This window comes from Pyrus communis, chromosome 10 (genome assembly GCF_963583255.1).
Source record: "Pyrus communis chromosome 10, drPyrComm1.1, whole genome shotgun sequence".
NCBI lineage: Eukaryota > Viridiplantae > Streptophyta > Magnoliopsida > Rosales > Rosaceae > Pyrus > Pyrus communis.
Genome location: NC_084812.1, coordinates 4,090,533 through 4,116,599, shown reverse-complemented (window position 1 = coordinate 4,116,599; position 26,067 = coordinate 4,090,533). Strand labels below are relative to the sequence as shown.

Genomic DNA, 26,067 nt, shown 5'->3' with positions numbered 1-26,067 from the left:
AAATAGACTTCAGACCCAAGAATGAAGAGTTTTCTTTGACAAACAAAAAAAGGAAGAGTTTTCCATAAAAAATTTAAAAACCCAAAAACTTAAGGAAAACAAAAATGTTTTGTTAATTTATTTTCAAATGATAAACAAAAAATTATTAAATTTTAATAGAAATATATACAGAATAATCAGATCGGTGCCACCAAATTTCATCAATGACAACTTTTATGTATTGACACAAAAGGGGTCCCATGTTGGACCACACCTTGCTGACACACATGCGGGGTATGTTAAAACACAACTTTAAAAAGAAATTTCGGCAGAGTTTAATTGTCACTAGATTATGTTGGATTATGTTGAGTGACAGCACTAACCACTCAACTTTATTTTAAGCTTGAATCAAATGACAACACAGCCCCTCTAGTATGGCATCAATTAAGACGTAAGTCATTGAGCTTAGCACGTGAATTATCTACTCCGATACCATATTAAAATGTAAGCATCCTAACATCCAAAACCAAAAGCTTCACAGCAAAGTAAATTCAACAACATATTGTCAAAAAGAAGAGAAAATAAGCGACATAATCTCGAAAACACATCAAAACTAGTGTGTATTAATTTTTAAGAACAACGATACTGCCTCTGTGGAATTGTGATTATCGGAGCCTAATCAAAATAATCACTGAGCTTCTCAGGATCACTCGTACTTCCACTTTCACTCAACACAATAACAAGTTTAAGATCACGTCGAGCTCGAGCAACACGCTTCACTAATGCAAACACATCATGGCACTCGAGCAACACGCTTCACTAATGCAAACACATCATAGGAATCACTTGCCAGCGTTCTCTCTGCGCCTCGTCGACCATCACCACACCATAGCTCGTCAACAAGTCTTGCCGGCCAAGCCATTCTTGCACCAGCATTCCGTCCGTGATGTACTTCAAGACACTCTCTTTGGTTGTGCAGTCATCGTGATTAATGCAGTAGCGTACTTCACGTCCAAGTTCGACCCCCATGTCTTGAGAAACCGCTGCAGCAGCGTTAATAGCAGCAGCTCGCCGTGGCTCTACACACGCAATTTTTTTCTTGCCGGTCTTTGTGTACCCGGCCTGGTGTAGGTATTGCGGTATCCGCGTAGTTTTTCCACATCCAAATTCGCCAGCAACAATCACAACCTGAAATCTTTCAACTGTTTCAAGAAGCTGACGGCGGTAGTACTGGATAGCTAAAGTTCTTCTGTCCTCCTTGAACTTCTCCTCAATTGATTTCACCACCGTTGAAGATTTTGATGCCATTAGACAAATCACATGAATGTTAAAGCAGCTAGGAAACTGAGCTGAATTGAATTAAATTAACTAAAACACAAGACCTTTGATTATACAAGTATCTATCGTTTCCAACAAGGACTAGGATTGGTAGAGTACCAAACAAAGATTAAGAAAGTCTTTGCACTCGAGGAAAAAAGTAAACAAAACTAGGTTATGTTCCGTACATGTACGTTTGAACAGTAACAGATCGAGTAAATCGGGATTGGATTGCAAACTAACTGCGATCGTTCCTATATTAACATAACACGGGGACAAATTGGTAATCAAGATTCATAAGAACACCAATCTCGAAAAGGAAAGCTATTTAATCATGGTGGTTTCAAGTTTGTTTTAGAAGATATTATCAAGATTTACATGTTGTCATCTTTTATGTTAATTGTAGATATAAATTGAAGGAAAAATAAAAAAAAATCTCAATTCTTAGCTTACCCAACTGTTTTTATTATTTTACGGGAAGGAAATTAAGTTTTATACTGAAAAACACTATATTTAGCAGAAATTAGAAGTCTGAGACTTTAAATGACCATTTTTCCCCTTTCGCGGCGATTTTATAATGTTTAGCGACGGTTTTCCCATATTTAATGACCATTTTAGGGTCTTCTACGTGTCGAATATCTTTAGTAACGATATTTTCCGTCGGTAACCGCTACAAAAGGTACTTTAGGCAGGGGTTTAGAAATCGCCGCTAAAAGTCGCAGAAAAATTGTGACTTCTCCCCCTACCGTTTTGACAATGCTTTTGTCACTTAAAAAACCATCATTCTACAAATATGCTCTCATCACCGTCTCTCTATCCGTCTGTGTTTATAGAAATTACATGGAAATATTGTTCAAAATTACTCAGTAATTTTTTGTGGTCTTTTATGACTATCGTGGTGCTGACATGAAGCCTGCAGGTCCCCAATGTTTGAAGCCTGCAAATTCATACAGCCAAAGCTCCATTAAAAGCACATTAATAAAGCTAAAACTCAGAACTAACGCCGTTACAAAACAAAAATAATAATTTTCACTTTCCCTACTATCATTGGCAGTCGAGGACTAACTCAATCTTTGTTCTTTTGGAGCGATACAATCACTTAGTTGTGTGACCAATAACATTCCACTTCCCCGTATTTCAGTTCTAATTTTTTATCATACCTTCTTATATGCTTCTACTGGAACAAAATAAAATTCATTTACTTATCATGCAATTAGCCGCTTATTCGGTATCTATGTAACCTCCATTTCAGCAAGAAGTGACTTCCACGAAAACATACAACTAAAACCTTAGTGTTTCTCTCCCTTTTTAGCCCCCTTATATCCATTCGAAGAAAGATAAAATTAACTGACACCGATCAAGATTACCATGCTTTCTTAGTTAGTAGCAGAAGGATGTGTGAATAATGTCAGAACTTTCAACTTTAATTTTGATATTCAACTTCATTGAGTAAAATTAATAGAATAATCTAACAATAGGATCGATGTTTGAACCAAACTATCAGCGGCTACACAATCGGAAACCACAAGATTTCAGACCTGACAATGTATTCAAAGCGAGTTTTACAAATTGTGATTAAAGAGAATTACCTTAGAGTTCAACCAGGATTTTTCCATACAATACTGAGAATCAAGCTGGTATGGGCTCCCTCTCCCTCTCCCTTATACCAGAATCAAACTTTTTGTCAACTGCCCTTGCTATTTACATCGCATCAATGTCAAAGATGGACAAACACAAGGTTCAGCTAGCTTTGTAAGCATACATATAGCCTCGAAGTTTTCTTATCTCTTCTGATGACTCAGTTAGCAGATGATCAATGTACAGAGCCAGTCCTGCCCCGCTGCAATACCAGATAAGCTTTCATGAATAAATTTAAAAGTTATACAGACAAGTTCTGAACATGAATCGGATTTTAGCATACCTTAGAGGTCCAAATGGAAGCCAGATTATATCCCAGAGGAACCTTGGCAAACTGCACAAGTATCATTTTTGTTCAAAACTAGTTTGTTTGTACCTTAAACATACAGCACAATTCACAAGGGGAAAGAAACTTAAGAGCAAGGCAAGATGACAACATATTGAACACAAACTGGAAAATAAAATGCAGGTGCAGTGGTGCACCCTGCATCCATGTTCAACACAAGTCAATTGAATGAAGGGCCACAGTGTCAGCGGCTGAATGAAGGATACATATAGAGAAATGAGATCTTTTAATGTATTAGATTTGTTGTTCCACTTAACTACCTCACGGTGACAGTTTCATCGTAATTCGTTCTTAAGATTCTAAGTTGTGAATATTCTAATATTCTTTTACAAGACTGGTTATGTGATAAAATAACTAATGTTAGAATGTGTGAGTTTGAGAAGTAACATACCTCAACATGTAATACAACCAGAAAACTGCGAGTACAATACCAGTAAAGAGTGAGTACCAAATCCATCGGCGGTGATGCTTTGAATCATGAAGTAATCCTATGATAGCTGATGAACATGCTAGAACAGCTAGCCAATCTGTTATATTTTTAATTAGTTAATTATTTCATCTCAAAATAATGTAGAAGACAGCCAACTAAGCATATTAAGTGCCTGCAACACTTATTTCCCCCAACAGTAAATAATTACAGAGTATAACACATATTCTAATACAGAATTACAAAAGATCCAATAACAAGAAATATTGGTTGAGCACTTAAACTATGCTACAACCATCTCATGACTGTTGAAGCATTGACACGTGACTCTACTAATGATAAGTAGCGGAAAATCACCTGCAGATATAACCATCCATGAGGGCACCTCCTCCATGAAGTAAGCATGATAACGCTGTTGATCAAGGTCAAAATATGACATTTCATGAGTAAACACATTTTTCAGAATAACATAGCCGCAAAATCACATATAACAAGTAGTTGCTCATCTGACACCGTGGTGCTAAACAATATCATTATCGATATTAGACTCATAGAGTGACAAGACAACAACTGATGAAAAAGGATTCATCCTCTATGAAAGACACTAAATCACTACATCCTCATATGTCACAGGTTCCATAAACAGCAAAAAAGCACTCAACTCACAATTCTCAACTTCTCAACAATAACGAGCTCTACCCGGTGAAATTTTGCGACTTGATCTTTGAACCGCTATCCTTAGGTTAAGTAATTGAAGTTTCCACATACTCACAACTTGTATGAGATCTCATTGTTGAAAATAAAAGTTACAAAATACAAAATTCCAATTGAAACCCAATGGCTCCCAAAGAACTAATCGAAAGAAATTGGCCATTCTCAAGCATATAGTGCTGAAACCCAGAAAAATGGTAAATTCAATGAGAGCAAAGAGAAAGCAAGATGCTTCGACTTGCTAAATAAGAGAAGGAGAATCTGCATACCAATTCCCATGGAGACAGAACCTGCTGACAGATTGAGTACAAAAGAAACGCTGAGAAACAAAAGAGAAGCGATGCAAACAAAACCTAGCAAAAGCAAAATCAGCAAGAAGTTACTTCACATTTGAAGCAAACCAAAAGTCAAAAGATTTACAATTGTTTAGTTGGAGACAACTTTTACCCTCCATAACCGACTCTGTTGAGCTTGACTCTTCTCCAATTCACGAACCAACTCCTCTTGCTCTGTAAATTCGACAACCCATTAACCAAAATGGGACTAAAAAATCAAAACTTTTACCAATTTGTAATTTTTCAGCAGCAAATTGTAGAGAGAGACCTTGAGTATCCATGGGGCGAGAATCGTTGCGGGCAGGATCGTCCCAAGTGGGGAGAGAGAAGTCGTCGTCCTGTGAATTTCTCAATTTTCTGCTCAGCTTCCTCATCGTTCAGAGTTAGTCGAAGGTTTCTAATTTTCTGTTTCGCTTTCGAGAAAGAGGAGGGGGGAAAACGAAAGGAAAATTTCGGGATTTTTTCTCGGCCGAAATTGCGAGTCCTATGGTGGACGGTGGATCGTGAGGGTCTGTTTTTCTCCTCTTATTTGTGGCCGTAGAACCCTCCTCCTTCATCCGGAAGTGGAACTGGCAGCGTAAGTTGCTCTTCTTACTGTCATACATATGCAAGCAAATTTATCTTTTGACCTTTCAACATAAGGGATCAATTAGATCGAATCTCTTAAATGATAAATTTGATACCAAATTAGACTGTCTATTATGTGATTTTGTCGGATTCTTTCTTTTTTTAATGTAAAAATATCGACATACTAAAAAAAAATCAATTAATTTGATCACCTTCAAAAATCTGCTGCACTGATGGGAATCTTTGGATTAACTGGGAGAGAGGAGTTTTTGGTTAATTGCAATTTTTGGAAACAACTTCATTGATTTTGTTTTCCATTTTTTCCCAGATACTTCCATTGGGACCATGAGTCTTGGTTTAGAAATACAGTTCAAAAGATATTATTATGAAAGTTTTGTAATCCCAAATATGGAAAAGCATGTGACCCAAATTTCATTAGTCATGAACGACTGCATAACCAACTAGTTATTAGTTTGCTAATATTTTTTTGTTGATAAAAAAAGGAGGTCATATATTTCAACTAAGTCTTGACGAGATAAATGTTAGTCGTACACAATTGCATAACCAATTAGTTTTTGGTCTAGTAATACTTCGCTTTGGGAACAAGCTCCAAGTTTGAATCCGTCCAACACGTCATTAAAAAAATGACTGCATAAGATTTGAAGGCACATTCCGAGTAAGTTTTTATGGGATCAATGTTAGGAATAACCATTAATAACTAGGTTAAAGTTGATATTATTAAAGAAGAACAAAATCGACAAAGGGCTTGTGACTCGAGTAATTTAAGAGTATGTATGCTCATACCTGAAGTTCTAAGTGCGATTCCCCCCTCCCCCACTATAGCTTGTATAAAAAGGAATGACAAAACGAAACCTATGAAAACAAAACAGGTTTATAGCTTTAAACATCAGCAGGTTAGCTGAAATTATTTATATGAAGTCAGCTATACATGCCGAAGCATCTGCTCAAATTCGCATGAAGTTCGAAACTTTGATGTGGTTTACAGGAGTTGAGCTCTATCAATCAATCCTAGCCCTTCACAATTCATCATGAGAGTTCCCTTTTGACAAAGTAGATTCGGGTTGATTTTCAAGGAGGTACCTTGTGGCCAAGGATGCGTGTAACGCTGCTCCATATGGAAGCACATCTTCGTTTATTCTGAAGTTCGGTGAATGGCCTGATTCGAGCTTTCCTTGAGACTCATTCTTCATACCGACCATGAAGAAGTATCCTGGAATTACTTCTTGATAAAATGCAAAGTCTTCCGCACCCATCAATGGTGGCTTCTCTAATATATTCCGCGGGCCTAGCAAATCTCCTGCAACATTCAGGAAGTGTTGATGCAGATCTTTGTCGTTAACGACCACAGGGTAAAAGGGCTTCTCCTTTTCGTTGAATAGGACAGTTGCATTGCACCTCTGTACACTGGCTTGTCTAGTGATGACCTGCAACTCGCATAAATAATTTACATTTATGACGACACATTGTAAGAGAAATGAATGAGAACAGGAATTTTCTACTTCGGAACTCAAGACGCCAAAAGGAAAGGAAGGAATCTAAACCAGGAGAAGCAAAGCATACCTCTTCAATTCTTTGTTTAAGGTGCATAAAGCTTTCCTTCGAAAATGCCCTGAACGTCCCACCAATTGTAACAGAATCTGGAATGACATTGAACGCACCGCCTCCTTGGAACTTTCCAACAGTAACAACCTGCAAGATATGCTTTCATGTAACTGAATGGATATGGACTAACTAAAGTGCCACTCCTTGCAAAGGGGTCCAAAACAGCATAAAACAAGATGCTAAGACTAACACAAAGGCGAATGACTGGCACGGTGGCACCATATGGGAAAAAAAAGTATTTAATAGCTTGCTATATTCGAAAGCAACATTGATCTGGGTGGAACTTTTAATCAAAAGAGAAATAAGCGGTAGAGCAATAACAGGAACAAAAATGGATTATACAACCAGACACAAGCAAAGAGAGAACGTGAGAGAGGGAACCTGTGAATCCAATGGGTCGGCTTCACGTGAAACAAGATGCTGCAGACTAACGATAACATTTGAAGCAGCCAAGATCGGGTCTATTGTGTGTTGTGGAATGGCCGCATGACCCCCCTTCCCACTTATTACCGCCTCAAAAAAACCACTGGCAGCTAAAAAAGGGCCAGACCTGGTAGACACTGAACCAATGGGGTCACCAGAAGCGACATGCAACCCAAAGATGGCACCAACATTCTCCAGAGCCCCTTCATCTATCATCTTCTTTGCTCCTCCACCTCCTTCCTCAGCTGGTTGGAAAACAAGAACAACTGTACCCTATAAGAGACACAAGAAACAACTAAAAAACTTTCTTGTGTATATAAGAGAGACATCCAATGACATTGAAATCCAGCTGACATACACAGTAATCTACAATTAGAACCCACATTGTGGAATTAAAAATAAAAGGAGGATAGAGCTGTTTATGTAAAAACGTTCGTCAACAAGCAACTTCCTACATGCAAATGATTTAGAAATCAACTGAATAATGCAAATCTTCTACAATAGTGCAGGGAAGTAAAGAAAAGAACTTTGACAGACAAAAGGACTAATAAATTAAATTAGCTAACTGGGATGCTTCTATATTAGGATTGTGATCATTGTCCAAACGGGGGACGCATATATCTATATGATTTTGTTTTTCCTACTCCCTGATGTTTGTGTAACCCGTACATGAATCAAGAACCAAGCTTTCCTATGAATCCTATCTGAAATGACTATTTTGAACATAAATTATGTCAACTAAATCTAAGTTCAAGTAATGAATTCAACCCGTAAAACTAACCAGTAAATAGAACACAACAGATTCAACGCAATCAAGCAACCAGCTGAGGAAAAAACCTGAAATGACTATTTTGAACATAAATTTATATACTGGTTTGAGGACTAGTATATAAATTCATTCTTTTAAGAAGTCGTCCAAAGAAAAAACCTGTAATTCGTGGCGATATTCTTGAAGTATCTTTGTAGCACCAAGAAGCATGGCAACATGAGCATCATGTCCACAAGCATGCATCTTCCCTGCAACTTTACTCTTGTGCTCCCACTCCACGCTCTCCTGCATCAAACCAAACAAAACAAACAATTTCCATCAAATTCCTCATTATCTTTAATTCAATTTCCATCAAATTCCCCATTATCTTTAATTCAAAACACCAGTCTAAAATCACCAATTTCTACCACTCAGCAATGCAACAGTAACCGAAATAGTAATATAAGCGCATGTTTGAAATTGCTTAGAGAAGAACTAAAAGTGCTTTCTGGCCACTAAAAGCGCTTCTAACTGCATCTGAAAATAAAATTTAAAAGGGCTTGTGGGTCAGAACGCTATTTCTAGCACTGCCAAGCTCCTTCTAAAACACTTCTAGTGAAAGCACTTCCCTTTCTACAGAATCAATTCAAAGGTCCAAAATTTACTAAACCTGCATAGCCAGAGCATCCATATCCGCCCGAATCGCAACGAACGGCGGCCCGCCGGTCCCAACAAAGCCGACAACGCCAGTTCCAGCAAATGGGTATTTGTAACGGACACCTATCCGATCAAGTTCGTCTCTGATAAGCTTACTGGTCACGAATTCCTCGAAACCTAGTTCTGGGTTTTCATGTATCGTCCTTCTGACTCCCACCATGTAATCGAAAAGCTCCTGCCTTTTGGCGGAGTCGAAGAACTTCACCGGGATTTGGGCCAACTCTTCCGGGCTCAGAGAACTGGTTGAAGAACTGAGAAGCGGGAGAATCAGTAACACTGTGAAAAACGAAGGGACCCATTTGCAGGACGCCATGGATTTGCACAGTGAGCTTTGTGGAGGTGGTGATTGATATGGAGAGGGGGTTGAAAAAGGTGACCTCACGTGGAACGCGAGGGAGTGAGGGACGAGAAAGCAACGCTTTTCAGAGTTATAGAAAGGTGTATCACGCAAAATCATGTGAAAATGTAGGGTGATTTTTCATGTGAGAAATGTTGTAGGGTGATTTTTTGATATAATTAAAAAAATAGAAAAACTAAGTTTAAAAATTTTGAGTTTTAACGATAAGGATAAAATAAAAAGTAAAGTGAATAATACCATATTTGACTTTTTAGTGTAAAAATGTGGTTTCTCGTTAAAGTGAACAGTACTGTAGGTTTTTCGTTAAAACTCCCTAAAAAAAAGTGTGTTTTGTTACAGTTTTTATTTTTTTATAGATTATAATTGATTCATCTTATACTTGTCTATAAATATAAATTTAGATTTGCAAATAATCAGTGTCTAAATTTAGATAATTTTTTACTTTTTAGGTCACATAACACACGTCAGCAAAGGTGAGTTCATTGCACAAATTTACATATTTAAATAGTGAAAGGTAAAGTGAGACACGTAGCAAGTTGGGAACAAAGTCAAATTTTTAGAGTAAAACAAAAATTACATTTGAGTTTTATAAAGCATTCTAATATACAAGCCTTTCATGGATGTGACAATAATGTTTATGTTTTATGTTTTATGATGTAAGAATTAAGTCAATTATCATGCGATAAGGATGAGCAAGAAGTTTCGGAATCAAAGGAGTTTTACACCTCATATGACTGATCCACTATATTTCGTTAAAAAAAAGTTTAAGGAGAGGGGAGGTTATTCTATATTCTTTGGCCACGACATACCAGAAGTCTTTTTAAGGATTTACTGAGAGATCTAGTCTAGTTTTTGACTTTCACAGATGACCCACTAAGTTAGATTTCCGACAACAAAACTTGAAACTAAATCTTAGTATAACGAAAAAGACGATCTTTACTAACTCAACGAACCCTTAGTAGACCAATCCTCTATTTAGCTTAGAAACATTTCCCACTTCTACTGCATTGACAATTACAAGAATCTCCCTCAGTTCAGGTCCTAGATTTACAATTGCAATTTGCAACCCAAACTAACCAGTGCACCCCGAAACGTCCACACCAATGACAGCAAAACGACACCGTCCCCCTAGGCAAATCCCCATCCAGCCGTCCGTCGCACCCACACCGGACCCACAATCCATCCATCGCGCCACGTGGAAAAGCATAACTCCAATCAACAACGTAGAGGAAAAACTGAGAGAAAAAGGCAAAAGCAGCTTCCCTTCTCCTTCTTCCAACGCATCACCAACACGCCTAAGCAAACCGGCAGAGCCCTCTCACCCAGTTTACGCGGGTCTCTCTCTCTCCTCCCCCTTCTTCTTCTCCATCAAAACCCTAGCTTCCCCAATCCGATCCGTCGTCTTCCCCCAATTTCCACCGGTGATTTCGAGGTACGCTTACATACCCAATTTATACCCGCACGTCTGTATGTTCTGATTATTTTCCGATGAACGTTGCGATGATTCTTTTGGGTGAAAAATTTCGGTGATTTGGGTGGGATTAAGGTTTTGCTCGATTTGTTTGCGTTGACGGTTTTTTGATTGTGAATTGTGTAGAAGATCGAGAGGGTTTCATAATCCTCGAAGATTTCAACCATGTTTACCAGGATTTTTGGGAAACCCAGACAGGAAAACAGTGCCCTCACCACCTTAGACAAGTTGAATGAGGTAAAATTTCGATTCATTCGGCGTTATGTGTTGTTTCGCATTGATGGTATTTGATTAAGTAATTGAATTTGTGTGGTTCCTTTGTGATTCTGTTTGTTTGATTGATTTGGGTTTTGAAAATATGATAACTTTACTTTGTGTTTCGAACTTTTGTAGTATCGATGATTCTTTTTGGGTATGTGGATAGTTTAGAATTTAGTTTTGGGAGGTTGTGGTGCCAAATGAACTGTTTCTTGTGTAGTTCTTTATGTTTTCTTTGAGTTGGTTGATGCGATTAGATTGCTCTTTGAATATATTTTGGTAAATGTTCGACAGACGCTTGAAATGCTTGAGAAAAAGGAGAAAGTACTACAAAAGAAGGCTGCTGGAGAAGTTGATAGGGCCAAGGAATTCACCAGAGCAAAGAACAAAAGGGGTATGTTTGCAAAGTGTTTCCATTTTTCTTATGTGAATTTGAGTGGTGATTTTCTAGTCTTTGGATCATTTTCTCAATGGACTTGTTAACTTTCTGCTTCAAGAGACGGCGTATGTTCACATCTGTTTATCCAAAATTTTCACATTTTGCACCTAGATTATGTAGACATGAATATGTCGGCATCCATCTGTTGTTACCAGTCGTTGGGATTTCTTTATCTTTTCACCACTGGTTTCAGCACCAATTGAACATGTTGGCACTGTAGACTAGACTCATTATTATTTGTATGTACTAATTCGTTTTATACTCCTTAAAGTTGGCCAAAGATATGAATGCTGATTGTAACCTGATGAGATCTTGTCCATGAGTTGGAAATTTCGGAGGGGCTGGGGATCCCATTGTACAATTTGGATCTAAAACCACAAACATTTTTTGCCATGACTTTTGAAATTCTGGTGCTGTGTTGAGTTACAACTTATATTGCTATTTTGCAGCCGCTATACAATGTTTGAAGAGGAAGCGGTTATATGAGCAGCAAATAGAGCAGCTTGGAAATTTCCAGTTGCGTATCCATGATCAGGTAATGATGAGAATGGAATTATATTCCGTCATGCCTTCTATAGTGTTTCAAATATTGTTGATCGTTTTAATATATTATATTTTCTTTATTTTGTTTTTTTTTTTTTTTGTTGTGTCTTGATGAATGAGATTTTTCTGTATTTGTGTTGCAGATGATAATGCTAGAAGGTGCAAAAGCCACAACTGAAACTGTAGATGCCTTGAGAACTGGAGCTGCTGCAATGAAGGCAATGCAAAAAGCAACGTAAGTAGCACTATATTATTGATAGAGGATATTTGCACTTCCACTGGAATTTTGCTCTAATAATGTGCTCAAGTCGTTAAGTTTCCTTGTCTACTTATTTTCCATTCTTTGTCAAATGAGCTATCTACATTTTATTTCAGAGGCTGAATATGAAAATATAGTTCGACTGAAAACCTAGTTTCTTTTCTGCAATCGTTTTGTTTGGAATGATCAGTTATAATATTGTTGTCCTGCACTTCTGATCAAAGCTTGATTAGGAGATGCTAATAATTTGAGTGTATAATATTACTCGTTGCTTACTTTCTATGTTTTTTCTTCATTTCCTGTATGCCACATGGCATATTGGCATCTGAATAATTGAATTATGGGTGTTCCCTGACATAATTGAAATGTGCATCTTTTGGTACAGGAACATAGATGATGTGGACAAGACTATGGATGAGATTAATGAGCAAACAGAGAACATGAAACAGATACAGGAAGCATTGTCAACTCCAATTGGTGCAGCTGCTGATTTTGATGAGGTTTGCATTCTCGTTTTCATTTTCATTTTCATTTTTTATCCCTTCGATGATTGGTTTTGTAAAGGATGTGTTTTTGTTAGTCCTCATGGGGGTTAAAAGTATCAGTTTGCATACGGCTGCTTAGAAGTTTATACAATTTTATTTGCAGGATGAATTGGAAGCAGAGCTTGAAGAGCTGGAAGGTGCAGAGTTGGAGGAACAACTTCTTCAGCCAGCAACACAAGCTCCTGCAGCGCCAGTGCAGGTCCCAGCAGGAAGGCAACCAACTCGCCCTGCGCCCCAAAGGCGCACTGAAGAAGAAGATGAATTGGCTGCTTTGCAGGCTGAGATGGCACTTTAAGAGTGGAGGCTGTTTGCAGGTATTCATTATCCTGTAGGATGAGTCGAGGCTATGTGAAGGATTGGTCTGATTTTATAATGGAGATTTCTGCTTCGATCACACATCCCGGATATCTGTGTGGCTTCATTATTAAACAGAATGTATATAAAGGTGGCACAAAATGAAACAGTCCCCTTTGAAACTTGTATTCTGCTTTTCCTCAGATTTTTGTCTTCTTTTTTTTCCTTTTGAGTTTACTTTGGGACATTTGTTCAAATGTTGTTCTTCGTCTGTCATCAGGCAGGCCTTAATCAAATAGCTTGTTCTATTATTGTGTGTTATTATTACCAAGTCAATAATATGAATATTCTGATGTGAAAGCTACTTTGTTCTTTTCTTGCTTTCTCCATTGGATTTGGCCGGAGCTGTTTTTAGGTCAGTCTTTCGGGTTCTTCGCCGGCGGTTGACTCAAGTCAACGATGGGAAGGAAATAAAGGGCCAAGAATTTCACCTTCTCTTCCTAGTTTGGTGAAGAAAGGGGCATCGGGTTTAATTGTATACCATTGTAAAAGTAAGATTTAAAAATCAAATTTGACAGGCTATTAGGTATCGTCCTGCACTCCTTTGCTTGTTTGTGTCTTAATTCACCGTGATTTATACAATCTTGTGGTTTGGAAGGGAAAGTCCAACGGAGTAACATTGGAGTGTGAAAATATTTCTCAAGACAAAAAAGATAGATGAGATTGTGTTTCTGTTGGCAAATCCCATCACATTATTCACGCGCTACTTAATAGCATAATGAATGATGTAGGCGTATATATCCCGATTGTAGAGCATATTCTTTCTTTGTTGTGGTGTAACATTCTAAACATGGAATACCTTAATTGAAACTAAGAAATACAAGTGCAAATAGTTTCAGCCTTGTTTAAAAGTGTTTTTAAAATGTCGCTTTTAAACAAGACTTTCGTTGCTTTCCTACACCACAAGCAGTAAGTAACTTGGTCCATATTCTCTAAAGTGGTGTGGTAAACACGTTGTGGTCGTGAATTCAAAAGTAGTTACTTTTCCTTCTAAATTGACCAAAAGAAAAGGGATGTTCCCACGTCTTTCCTTTTGGCGACATGAACATTGATCTTGGTAAGTAGATGGTATTAGACTTACCAAAAGAAAAGGAATTCATTCTCGGTTACAGGCAGAGGCGAATGTACATTGGCACCAAGGTGGTTCCAAGACCACTCAAAGATTGAAAAATATATATATGAATGTCTTCTGATGGCTTTTGGAATGTTTAGTGATAAGACATATCTTAACAGGTTGCGTCGAGCACTCGACCAATTCTATCAATATCATCAGATTGCTTTGGCTAACAACAAGCTCACCAAGTATTCGACGAAATGCTTCAGGAAAAAAATTTAAATTTTATGCAGTTCGCGCTCTATTTCTATCTTATAAACTTGCACTTTAACATAAGGACCTCTCAAGTTTCGAATCTTGAGAGCACCACTTGTTACAGGTAAGAATCCTTACTCAGTCGTGAAGTGATTAAAATTGCCCTTTTAGCTCACCTCAATAATTTCAATAACGACTAAAAAAAAAAAAGTGAGAGAGAGAGAGAGAGAGATCATGTTAACAGAGGATAAGAGAAGAAAAGGCCTAGCAACAAACGAACAAGAACATAGCTTAGCTAGCTAGCAAAAGCCTAGCAAGAAGAAGATGCAACAACAATTCCCTTCACATGTTTCTTGAAGAATTAATCTCTCTCTCTCTCTATAAAATCATCCATCTTGATTTCTCCAAAAATGGTCATCCAGATTCATCAGTGAATAATGTAGGTGAGGAGCAATGCCAATACCATCAACCCATAAGCAATTCCTTGATCCACTGCCACCCCTGCATACCAAAACACCACATTCATCAACCACATGACATAAAAAGAACGACAGCAGACGCGGGTTAAGCCAGTTGGTTAGCGTCAACACCTGCATTAGGTTAGAGCATTTGAACTATCACATTGGGAATTGAAAATCATTTCCGCGCACATTTTTTTCTCTTTCTACAACCCTCTTTAGTTTCTGCAGAAAGAGAGAACCGTGTGCGGAAATCATTTCTCTATCGCATCTTAAAGAGAGAGGGGAAGAAAATAACCATCGCTTGTTGGGGCAGGAGCAGGAGCAAGGCTTTGAGCATTGATGGAAGGGAGAAGGAGAGAGATAGCAAGGGCAAAAACTGCCACCACAAAGAATTGAACCTTCAACATCTCCATTTTCTTTTCTAAAAGCTGTAAAATTTTCTCACTTCCCAAACAGCTTTCTCTCTCTTGCCCCCCAAGCGGCCCCGATGGGATTTCTCTTCTCCAATTCAAGCCTTCAGCCAAATGAGGGTGGCTATCAATTTCTCAGCGTTCGATTTATATACAGAAGAATCTCATACGACAACCCTAAAAGCCTAAAACGACAGTCGGACTAAGGAGAATCTTTCCTCAAAGGAAACGGCCACTCTGGCTTATAATTGCAGCCAACCTCGCACCCCTAATCCCACGCTCTCGAGGGTCTCCACGTGGACGGACGAGATTTCATGCACGTTCAAACTACAGGTATTGTCGAGCTGTGGTGCTGTGGGCCTCCACCAATGAGTTGGGATTCCTTCTTTCTGTGTACCTCCCACATGCAACTCAATCCTTAACTGGTACGGTGACTCCACCCTTCAAGAGATTTTTCAATGTGATCGATACACGAAATAGTACATCATGTGTCATTATATAAATATTGAGATATATGTGTTAAAAATTTAATAACTTAAAAAAATAAAATTTATCATCACTCCTATTAAAACACTTGGTGTACTATTTGTGTTCCCGTCATAACTAAAAATTTCTCCGCCCCTGTATTGTTATTTGTTACATTTTAGTGTGTTTCGGGTTTATCTTGTACTAAGAGATTTCGTGTCGTTAGATCAAAGATCGAATGATATAATGATAAAGTTTATACCTTTGACCACATATAAATAGACAAGGCTTCAACAATTAAAAACTTTTGTGTATGAAATACACCGAAATATTGTTGTCGGGTGGTACTTTTTTTGTAGATTACATGCGAATCAACTCCTTAAGAAAAATAGCACACCAATACAAGTGGTTCTCGTGATTATAAAGTGTGATTTTTCTAGCGTTTTTCTTTTATTATTTATTATTTTTTAAATATTTTTTCTGGATAAATAAATATTCTAGAAAATGATTGAGCCGTTGGTGTGTTTTTTATTGTTTTTTAGACACATCATAAAACAAGATAATTGACACATATCCAACTAGGCAAGGCAACAACTATTCAGTTTGTGTTGGATTTCAGAGCATGCGTTGGAGAGAAGAGAATAAACAGATTTGAACGTTGTACAGTTTGATTTTATGATTTTGTATTGACAACGAAAGGTCGGAATGTTGTTCTTTTAATTTGTCATATACATTGATTAAATGACATGTTACAAGTAGTTTGATCCATCTGTGCATTGTATAGTTTATGCAACTATACTCATTCAAAGTATTCAATTGCTAATCACGCTACATTATTTTGATTATGAAATGGATTTATGCACATTAAAGCATCACCCGTATCAATGGTGCACACGGAGGAGTGCATGATGATTATATTGTGTTATTGAGATTCATGCGTCGAGTTATGAAAAGAACTTGTGCATTATGTGCTTTGAAGTATGACAAGTTTAAATCATCTTCGAACCTTAGTGTCTTGAGCCAAAGGAACAAAAAATCTGGCATTTAATTTATGTCAAAGAAAAATTGAAGTCATTGATTTGCGTGAAATAAGCCAGCGGAATGAGTAGTGAACGTCAGACTCAATTTGTGTGGTCTGAATTTACTGATCTTTAAGCTCCAGAAAATAAGATTCATAATGGATCCGTTCTCAAGTATGATCACGTCATGCGTTTAATGTGACATCAATGTAATAGAGGTTAACATTGCAACTAAAAGTGACACATGGTATGTGAGTGGGAATTATAAAAAATGGGGTATATAAGCAGGTTCCATTCTTGCTAAACATGAGATAGTTTTATGCAATTAACCCTTCTGTTTTATATAAATATATTTTATTGTAATTTTAAGAGCATATTTATATAAATTGTAAGTTTGTAACAACAAATAACAGATCATCCTTAATTGGTATTTTAATTGTAATTGTAATTTTTTATTGCAAAATGACAAGTTTACTTGTTAGGATGCATGTGATCCAATATTTTAGTGGATAACATGTTGAGTTTCTACCCATTCGTTTGGGGTTCGCAAATCTTCATTTTTTAAATTATTGTAATAGTTTCAAACTCTCTTCCTCTTCTTAATAATAATAATTATTATTTTTTAAATATTTTATTTATTGGGAAGAACATATGGATGAAACACTGCACAAAATCAAGTATCAATAAGACGTAATTTTGAAAAACGAGGGAGGATTCTCACCCGATTATCTTTGTGAGGATTCCTAGAATTCTCAAATCACATCCGTTCATCGTACATCGTGCGATTAGAAATCGTTGTAAATTTCTTTATTTAAAATTGAATATAAACAGTATCTGACGAAAACTGACCGTACGATGTACGATGAACGAATTTGATTGGAGGATTCCCGAGATCCTTACAAAAAGAATCCGACAAGGATCCTCTCTCTTAAAAAACGTGACAACATTTATCATAATAATAAAAAGGCCTTAGAATGCGAAAACAGTTCCCTCCTAGTAATGATTAGTGGAAATTTGGCTTGCTTGTTTGTACGATACTCATTTGATCTGAGTCATCTCCATTCCTCAAATGGAGAGAGTGCTTGATTATCTACATCCAAAAGAAGTATTCCAATCTACATCTGAAATTTGTAATACAAATATCAAGGGAAAAACAGAAACCAGGAAACCAGATGGCGCGAGCTTCAAATGAGGGGCTGGGCGACCCCCAAGTCAACAAGCTCACTGTTTTGTGAGGATCGGAAGAATGTCTACTCTTATTTTGTAAAGATATTGTTTTTACGACTCGAACTCGTGACCTTTCAATCGCAAATGAGCTGTTTTCACAGCTAGCCCTTAAGGTGGACCTTCAAATACTAATAAAAATTCAAAATTGATCTGTTATTAAATCGTATACTTCACACATTTCAAATGACTCAAATGATGTATTCAAGGTTTGACAAAAAAAAAAAGAAAAAGAAAAAGAAAATGATGTATTCAAGGAAGAGCGGGTGGAGGACATTGCATGCAGACCAAAGAGACTACCTTCCACAAAAGTGTTCTAAGAAAAACTGCGTCTCGTCTGTGAGTAGAAAGAACTTTGCAGACAGCGAGAAGCAGCGTCACATTCCGAGTATGGATATTATTTACGAATAATGTGACTGAAGTTCGATGGAATTTACATTTAAAGAAAACCTGCAAAAAAAAAGGACTACGCAGAGTCCGTCGAACAAGTGATCCAAAGTTCACCCTTAAACTCTACCAAAAGGTATTACCTTTTATAACAACAAAACGTCAGAATATTTACATATACAAATCAAATATATTAATATGAAATGGTTTATAGCAAAAATTGGAACAAACAATGCGAGCAATATAAAAGATGGCAACTCTTAACAATTAAGACTTTCTAGGAAATTATTGAAAATACCCTAAAATCTTAAGATGCTGATTTAACGTGGTAACAATAGAATTTGGCCTACAAATCCCATACATCACAGCCAGTGACGGATCCAGGATTTTAAACTCAGGAGATCCCAATTATAAAGATCAAAAAATTTATAGACAAAAATAACTTTGAAAATTTAAATATAATACATTTCATTCAAAAATCAAATGCAAAACAATATTACAAATTATAAAATCATAATTTAGGCGTCCATTACGAGGTTTCACCAACCGCCTCCCTCCCCATTCTCCCAAAGCCATGGCAACTCCACCCCCAAATTTCACCAACCCATGACAGATCATATCCATCTTACAAACCTTACGAAGGAAATTTCACCCATAAGAAAAATTACTAAGATGGTTGAAATAATTTTGAGAAATTTGGGCTTATGTACTGCCCCCACTAGACGACAGAGAAAGGTTGGAGGAGAAGTGGGTGGCACCGACGGATGAGACCATGGCAGAAGCAAGGAGGAGAGAGGCAGGAAGGGTCCCTATTTTCTTTCTTCTCCGTGCGCAGTCAGCTTCTCCGAGAAGAAGACAGCCACTGCAATTTGCAACCTACAACCTGCACAAACCTCATGCTCGAGTACGAGGGGTCTTCGAAAAATTTATAGCAGTGATTTAGGATCGCTGACGGGTCCTGGGACCTCCCAGGTCCCTATGTGGATCCGTCCTTGATCACAGCAAAGTGGTGGGTTGGATTTGTGACGTTCTTTTTGAAACGCCGGTTCAATACATAAATATCATGATGAATATAACGATGGCAACCTGAATTCTCCTTTAGAGCAGCATGGACAAGTTCATGAGCCACATTTTACAGCTCAGGGGCAGAAGGTTTAGCTTCCTCCAACTGATCATGTCCCTCCTACTCAAATCTTCCTCCTAACAAGTGAGACAATGAATAATTTCCTCCGCATCCAAGGCCATACCGACACCAAAGTTTCAGTAGCGTGCGGCGAGAGCCATTCTGTGACAGATAAGGACCTAGAAAGCTGCAGATGAAAACAAACAAAACATAAAGTAGAAACAAAATTAACACAACATTTCTTGGGAAATTTATCCCATATGTTAAGGATCGAAGGTAATAAACCTCTGAACACATCCCATACACAAATACCAAAATGATTTCTAGGAATAATCGTATGTATTCTCCGTATTAGTAAATTAGTAAGTGACCTTATGATTCTGCAAAAAAAATGTATGATATGAATAATATGATTATTTGGGTATCTCTCATCGATTACTATCATCTTGTATCTGCATGATCTCCAATAGCAATGAGTAAATAATGATGCAGGGGAAAGCGAACTGAAGTACCTGGACCGAGTTTGCACCTATTACACGTCACTTGATGTTCCGATTGATTGAGACCCTTCTGATAACCAACAAATTATGTCAACTGAAGCATGAAAAACGACGTTTGGTCAGTAATATGAAGAAAAAAATAAATTTGAGGGACGGGAATTGAACAAACATGAATAATTTGATTTGAGAAAACAATTGCCTTCAATAGTTTGGGTTTGAGAAATCTTGGGCAGTTTTGGGCCAGTTGGCTCATCTTTCCTTGAGACAGGGACAATTACGAATCACTTGCTCATGTAATTTGGTGAGACGCTGCATAGCTTCAACCACGAGCACATTATCACAGTCCTCAATGGTGCACCTTGAAGCAAGTAGGATTTGAAGTAATCTTGATCAGCGGAGATTTTTGTTCAAAACTGAAGAAAAGAAAGATAGCATCGAAACAAACAAATACTGAATAATTGATACGAGAAAATAATTACCTTTAGAGAGGGGGAGAGTTCAATCTCTAGCTCTCTCAATTTGGTTAGGTGTTGCATAAGCTTCGACGGTAGGCAGATACATCATACATCACATTCTACCAACCTCGTCATATGCAGCGATGTCAGAGATGCAAGGTTATCCAGCCACTCTGGAAAAAAAAAAAAAAATCCACTCCTTTAAAATCTACTATCCGTATTCCATACAAATATTTCAGAAGTAAAAGCATAATCAACACAAGATTTCAAGAAGAAAAAAAAAAAAAAAGTAAATATCTCAAATGATAAGGATTGAAGTACCTGGACAACGTTTGGTCTTAAATATTACGCATCACTTGTTGTTCCAATTGAGTAAATGTCTTTCTGAAAACCACATAAGAAATTATATAATAGATTCCATCAGTGAAACAACATTGGAGCTACATACATCAAAAGAGAAGAGGAGGTGGTGGTATGAAAACCTTACTGTTGCTTAAATGTGAACTTGAAACGATTAGCATAAGAGTAAATCTTGCACACCATCGGGACAGGCACTACTCGCCAATGCATATATTCCTCTTTAAAGATTAAAAGCATGAATATCCAACCGTGCGAGATTGTTGGGGCGTCTAATGGGTCGAATTGGAATCTTCCGAGTGATTATCCGATACGTCATGCGAGTAAACTAGTCAAGAAATATGTTCAATTAATACTTAATACAGCAGAAAACAAAAAGTGACGAAGAGAATTGAACAAATTATACATGAATAGCTGAATTGGAGAAAAAAAATTACCACTGCTATTTGTAATGTGGGAAATCTTTGGCCATTCCGGGCCGCTGTTCTTGTCGCATCTTTCCATCAAACGCGGACACAAATCAATCTCTAGGTCATGTAATTTGGTTAAACGTTTCATAGCTTCGACGGTAGGCAAATACATCAGATTCTTACATTCACGAATTTGCAACTGTGTAAGAGATGTAAGTTTGCCCAACCACTCTGGAAGAGTCTCCACTCCATCGAAACCATAAATGGACAAACATGTTAGAGAAGTTAGGTCTTGAATTTGTTGAGGTAAAGACTTGAGCTTTGGCCATCCCAGCAACTCTAATCTTTCAAGTTGTGATGGAACTTGAAAATCCGGGAAAGAAACTAGCTCCTCCCAGTATGCACCGATCGACATCTCTTCCAAACGAGATAGAGACTGCAGCCCCTTGGGAAAATATTGTAATTTCCCACAATCTGACAATTTTAAAGAGCAAAGGGATTGCAAGGTGGACACATCTTGATCTGCCAGAGATATCAAATCGTGGCAACCTATGACAGACAAAGTGGCAAGAGAAGTGCAGGATGCGATCCCACTTGGTATACTTGTTAATCCACCACATTTCTCAATATGCAACTGACGAAGGGATTTGAGGTTGCCTAAACTAGGAACAGCCTCTAGATTAGGGCAATTCTTGATACTCAGATCTTCAAGAGAGACTGGGGTTTGTATCCCATGACCCGACAAAGTCCTCAAATTGGGACAATCCTCGATAAACAGTTTGCGGAGACTAGTACAGGAATGAAGTCCACTCAGTATACTTGTGAATCCATTGCATGCTTTAATTTCCAAAACACGGAGGCATGCGCAACCATTTAACGACAACTCGTCCTCGTCCTCCTCTTCAACCTCCTCCATGAGTGCAGTACACCTTTCAATAACTAATTTGCAGAGGGAAGGCAGACTGTGAATTGAAATGCATCTTAACTTTGGGCAACCAAATATGTTCAACTCCTGAAGAGAATGGGATGGTGAAATTGGAATGAATGTTAGACTGGGGCAATTTGCAATCTCCAACGTCTCAAGGGCGTTGCAATTTTCTAACCCAAAAGACAAGCTTGACAGTTTCTCACAGTACTCAATTTTCAGTTCACGGAGACATGGTATGCCGCGTGTAATTGGAGTCAACTCTAAAAGACTAGGACAGCGCCGTATAATAAGCTTCTCAAGGAGAGGGAGCGTGTGTGGTGCATCAGATAAATACCTCATCTTTTCACAATATTCGATTACCAGTGACCTCAGATTGTGGTTCTTTTCCACCACTCCTGCCGGCAGACAAGTAAGCTCCTTAATACCATATATTTCGACAGAAGCGAGAGTGGTTACTTGACTGCATATATTTTCTATTGGCAAGGTGTTATCAACAGCCAATATCTCCAACTCCCGGAGAGACGGAAACTGAGTGGGAGCATTTCTCAATTCCATACAACTCCTAAGAGTCAACTCCTCAAGGCAGGGAAACACTACCTGAACAACCGGTTCCTTCCATTCACTTAGAGTTGGGCAATTCTCAATTCTTAAGCTTTTCAATGCTGGAAACACAGCCACCCTGGACGTCTGATTCCTTCTTCTGCTGGTTGTAGCCACCCCATCATTCTTAACATAGTTGTAACCATAAAACTCGACTCCCACACATTTAATCTTATCCATACCATCAAAAACAACACTTCTGAGATTTGGTAAGTGGCCGAGTGTTGGGACTTCTTCACAATCTGTGCAATTATACAGCTCAACCTCTGTTAAATTGAATGGCAACAAATCACCCGTCATCCATGATGCAAATTTAGTACCCTTGAAGTTCAAAATCTTTAAGCTTTCTAACTTCGGTGGCGGTTGGAGCCCTTCTAGTATATCCCGGTCATGCAGATTCGCGTTTCTTGCCCTGGAAAACCCCCAACAAAGTTCCAACCTTTGTATGTTTGCCTTTCCCTCTAAATTTGCTTTCTGTGCTTCCTTCTTGTCCCTCACACATCCCAATGATCTAAGAATAAGTTTTCCCTTCAATTGGTTTAACCCACCCAGCTCATCAATTCCATGACTGCTCGCCTTATCCAACGTAAAGGAAGATAATGTTTGCAGATCAGTCAATCTTCTCATCCCAAATGGAACTTTCCTAACCTTATCGAAATACACATGTCTCAAGTTGATCAAATTTTCCAGTTCTGTTGGAAACGTTTTAAGAAAGTTTGTTTCACACATTCTTAACGTCTGAAGGTTATAGAGCTTGCCAGTAGACTTTGGGAGTTCTTTTATTCTAGTCCCAGAAATGTTCAGATACCTCATGTGTCTTAGATCACCAATTGAACTAGGCAACTCCTCAATTTTAGCCCTGTATAAATTCAACATCCGCAAACCTGTAAACCTTTGTAAGATGCTATTAGGGACCTTGCCATCAACAAACAATGACCGCAATCTTCTAACACTCCCTTGTGGAATTCTTTCAAGTGTAGTGGAAGAAATCCTTGCAACATGCTGAATCTCAAGTGTATCATCCATCTCATTGAGGTCCGAGGTCAAGCTTTCAGATTTAAATACTTCTTCTGCAAAATCATGCACTAAATCGTGCATCTTGCATTTGGTAACCATTCCATACTCATCTTTTATAGCATCTTGAAATAACGAGTTTTGCAGTAGAATATTAAAATATTCATTCCCAATATCCTCCATATTTTTTGTGGGAGAAGTATGGAGAAATCCTTGCGCCATCCAAAGCTCGATCAAGTTATCCCTTTCAATTTCACAATCTTTCATAAACATTGAGCAATATGCAAAACACTGCTTCAAAGATGGCGATTTCAAATTATCAAAACTCAACTTCAATACTGACATGATTCTATCCTCTGCTTTTGGTAATTCCCATATTTTATTGTGTTGAATTGAGAGCCATTCATGTGTGCTATTTCGAGAACGCATCATGCTCCCTAAAACCTGGTGGTACATAAGTTACAGTTTCCGTATTTAAAAAAAAAAAAAAATATATATATATATATATATATATATATATATAACAACTAAATTAGCAAAATAAATAACAGAAAAAAAATTTACAGTTGATTAAAGTTTCACTAATAATCTTAGAAAAATGGCTAAATTAATCTTAACTTTATTTACAATTTTTGTTGTTAGAACTCTTCTCAAAACTCTTAATTGAGAAATATACTTAGAATTTTTCCCAAATTAAAAATATAGCTTTTTTCACTAATTCACTAAAGCGATAAATAGAACTAAAATATAACAAATAAATATGACAAGAGAACATGCTGCAAATTTTTGATAATATATTAATGCATACCTTTGCCACCAATGGTACACCAGCACACTTTTCAGCGATCGCCCTTCCAATGGTTTCACGAGCTGAATCTAGGGTGGAACTACCATCTGGAAAAGCTTCACCTTTTAAAATGGACCAACAATCCTCTACTGATAGAAGCCCCAAACAACATCGCGGCAGCGTCTCTGTGATCGATGCAGTTTCGGCACTGCGGGTAGTAACAATGACAATGCTTCCGGGAGCAGAATTAACTTTTAACAAACAACTCATCAAGCTGCTCCATAAAGTCTCATCTTCATTCCAAACGTCATCGAGTATCAACATATATCTCTTCCCAATCAATGCTTTTCTGAGAGTATTAAGCAATGCTTCCTGACTTTTAAATCCAGTCTTGTCCGAGTTAAGCGACTCGAGCATCCTATCTAGAATCAAATTAACGTCAAAGGTGTTAGACACACACACCCACAGTTTTTCATCAAAATGTCTACCAATAGCATCTTCATTGAATATTGATTTTGCCAAAGTCGTCTTTCCAAGTCCCGCCATTCCCACAATCGCCATAACCGAAAGGTTCTTTTCCTGATTCTTGGACTCGATCAAGGTTGCAATTATACCTGACACAATCTCCTCCCTTCCAATGATCTTTTCATCATCACCAAAGCTTGAGACAGTTTCCCTGTTCCCCATACCTGGGGTGGTTGCATCGACTCTCCTTGCAACTAAGTGAATCAGAGATGCTTCAATCTTGAGAACCGCCAGCGACGCATTGATGTTCTTAATCTTGTGTGCCATTTCTTGACGAAACAAAATGGGATTGGAGAGTGAAAGGAAGTTGAGTACCCTATTCTTCAAATGGTTTCGAAGCTCTTCTTTACGCCGGAGAACTTCGTAGTTGATTTCCTCCAAGACGTCATCCGCATCACGAGCTACGTCTTTCAGTTTCTTGACCCACTGTCTAACTGCCATGCCCCGATCCTGTGGTTGGTAGGCAACATCACCTAAGTACTCTTGAATTGCCATTATCGATTGACGAAGCTCAGTTAGTTCCTTTTTGAATCCTCGGAAAAGACTGATTTCTTGAGCAGCAAGTGTACCCACCTTCCGTAGTATTCCCTCCAACGGATAAGTATAGAGAACCTCTAACACCTTTCCACCTTCCATAGCAGTCGCGAGATAGCTACACAGAGATGAGAGGATAGCAGAGAATGGAAAGATAGCTAATAGTTAGAAGTTGAATCATAGGCTTAATAATTATTAGTTCTTGAAAATATTTGATGATATGACGAGACCCCACGAGACCTTTCCATATGGCTGGAATTAAAGGAAAGGGATCCAATTCTGGAATTAAAGACCCCACGAAACTTTTCTATGTGGCTGGAATTAAGACAAAGCTCGAACACATTATCTATATACTAAAGCCCAGCAGAAAACCACTATTCATCCTATGAGAGCGAGCATTGTTCACCAACAATAAAAGGGCGGAACTGCCCTTGGTTTCTGCTTTGGTCTCCGTCCGTACTGTTCACACTTGGCTACAGTAAGAAGTCTGTTTTGTCCTTG

The 26,067-nt window shown here is 37.9% G+C and overlaps 4 protein-coding genes and 1 long non-coding RNA gene across 5 annotated transcripts; 1 reads left to right on the top strand and 4 right to left on the bottom strand.

The window, feature by feature from the left end:
• Positions 1–2,044: 2,044 nt before the first annotated feature.
• Positions 2,045–5,359, bottom strand: LOC137748603 (uncharacterized). The gene is made up of 9 exons (XM_068488770.1): positions 5,022–5,359; positions 4,866–4,927; positions 4,688–4,771; positions 4,065–4,119; positions 3,672–3,807; positions 3,218–3,268; positions 3,059–3,136; positions 2,886–2,956; positions 2,045–2,233 (listed from the first exon to the last, which is right to left on the bottom strand). Exons 1-8 carry the CDS (start codon positions 5,125–5,127, stop codon positions 2,926–2,928), a joined length of 603 nt encoding a protein of 200 aa, XP_068344871.1. The 5' UTR covers positions 5,128–5,359; the 3' UTR covers positions 2,045–2,233; positions 2,886–2,925.
• An 837-nt stretch (positions 5,360–6,196) lies between these two features.
• On the bottom strand, positions 6,197–9,242 carry LOC137747147 (IAA-amino acid hydrolase ILR1-like 4). The gene is made up of 5 exons (XM_068487176.1): positions 8,785–9,242; positions 8,295–8,420; positions 7,325–7,639; positions 6,902–7,030; positions 6,197–6,765 (listed from the first exon to the last, which is right to left on the bottom strand). The coding sequence occupies exons 1-5, from the start codon at positions 9,142–9,144 to the stop codon at positions 6,358–6,360; spliced, it is 1,338 nt and encodes a 445-aa protein (XP_068343277.1). The 5' UTR covers positions 9,145–9,242; the 3' UTR covers positions 6,197–6,357.
• A 1,205-nt stretch (positions 9,243–10,447) lies between these two features.
• Positions 10,448–13,309, top strand: LOC137747121 (vacuolar protein sorting-associated protein 32 homolog 2-like). Its single transcript, XM_068487135.1, has 7 exons — positions 10,448–10,621; positions 10,787–10,897; positions 11,213–11,312; positions 11,807–11,892; positions 12,044–12,135; positions 12,545–12,659; positions 12,808–13,309. Exons 2-7 carry the CDS (start codon positions 10,826–10,828, stop codon positions 12,997–12,999), a joined length of 657 nt encoding a protein of 218 aa, XP_068343236.1. The 5' UTR covers positions 10,448–10,621; positions 10,787–10,825; the 3' UTR covers positions 13,000–13,309.
• A 1,286-nt stretch (positions 13,310–14,595) lies between these two features.
• On the bottom strand, positions 14,596–15,405 carry LOC137748840 (uncharacterized). Its single transcript, XR_011070122.1, has 2 exons — positions 15,124–15,405; positions 14,596–14,868 (listed from the first exon to the last, which is right to left on the bottom strand). It is a non-coding gene; the product is annotated as an uncharacterized lncRNA (long non-coding RNA).
• A 3,379-nt stretch (positions 15,406–18,784) lies between these two features.
• On the bottom strand, positions 18,785–25,705 carry LOC137747601 (putative disease resistance protein RGA3). The gene is made up of 7 exons (XM_068487737.1): positions 24,529–25,705; positions 21,206–24,164; positions 20,899–21,096; positions 20,733–20,795; positions 20,436–20,584; positions 19,969–20,314; positions 18,785–19,643 (listed from the first exon to the last, which is right to left on the bottom strand). Exons 1-3 carry the CDS (start codon positions 25,666–25,668, stop codon positions 21,041–21,043), a joined length of 4,155 nt encoding a protein of 1,384 aa, XP_068343838.1. The 5' UTR covers positions 25,669–25,705; the 3' UTR covers positions 18,785–19,643; positions 19,969–20,314; positions 20,436–20,584; positions 20,733–20,795; positions 20,899–21,040.
• Between the last annotated feature and the right edge of the window lie 362 nt (positions 25,706–26,067).

Bases quoted from the DNA above. Each gene is read 5' to 3' on its own strand.
- LOC137748603 (XM_068488770.1), bottom strand. From the start codon at position 5,127: ATGAGGAAGCTGAGCAGAAAATTGAGAAATTCACAGGACGACGACTTC. The intron at 4,928-5,021 runs GTCTCTCTCTAC...TCGAATTTACAG, and splicing joins TCGCCCCATGGATACTCAAG to AGCAAGAGGAGTTGGTTCGT. The intron at 4,772-4,865 runs GTAAAAGTTGTC...TGCTTTTGCTAG, and splicing joins AACAGAGTCGGTTATGGAGG to GTTTTGTTTGCATCGCTTCT.
- LOC137747147 (XM_068487176.1), bottom strand. From the start codon at position 9,144: ATGGCGTCCTGCAAATGGGTCCCTTCGTTTTTCACAGTGTTACTGATT. The intron at 8,421-8,784 runs GTTTAGTAAATT...GGTTTGATGCAG, and splicing joins TGGATGCTCTGGCTATGCAG to GAGAGCGTGGAGTGGGAGCA. The intron at 7,031-7,324 runs GTTCCCTCTCTC...CATATCTTGCAG, and splicing joins CCGACCCATTGGATTCACAG to GTTGTTACTGTTGGAAAGTT.
- LOC137747121 (XM_068487135.1), top strand. From the start codon at position 10,826: ATGTTTACCAGGATTTTTGGGAAACCCAGACAGGAAAACAGTGCCCTC. The intron at 11,313-11,806 runs GTATGTTTGCAA...GCTATTTTGCAG, and splicing joins CAGAGCAAAGAACAAAAGGG to CCGCTATACAATGTTTGAAG. The intron at 12,660-12,807 runs GTTTGCATTCTC...TTTTATTTGCAG, and splicing joins CAGCTGCTGATTTTGATGAG to GATGAATTGGAAGCAGAGCT.
- LOC137747601 (XM_068487737.1), bottom strand. From the start codon at position 25,668: ATGGAAGGTGGAAAGGTGTTAGAGGTTCTCTATACTTATCCGTTGGAG. The intron at 24,165-24,528 runs GTATGCATTAAT...ATGTACCACCAG, and splicing joins GTGTACCATTGGTGGCAAAG to GTTTTAGGGAGCATGATGCG. The intron at 21,097-21,205 runs GTAATTTTTTTT...TTTCTTGACTAG, and splicing joins CCACATTACAAATAGCAGTG to TTTACTCGCATGACGTATCG.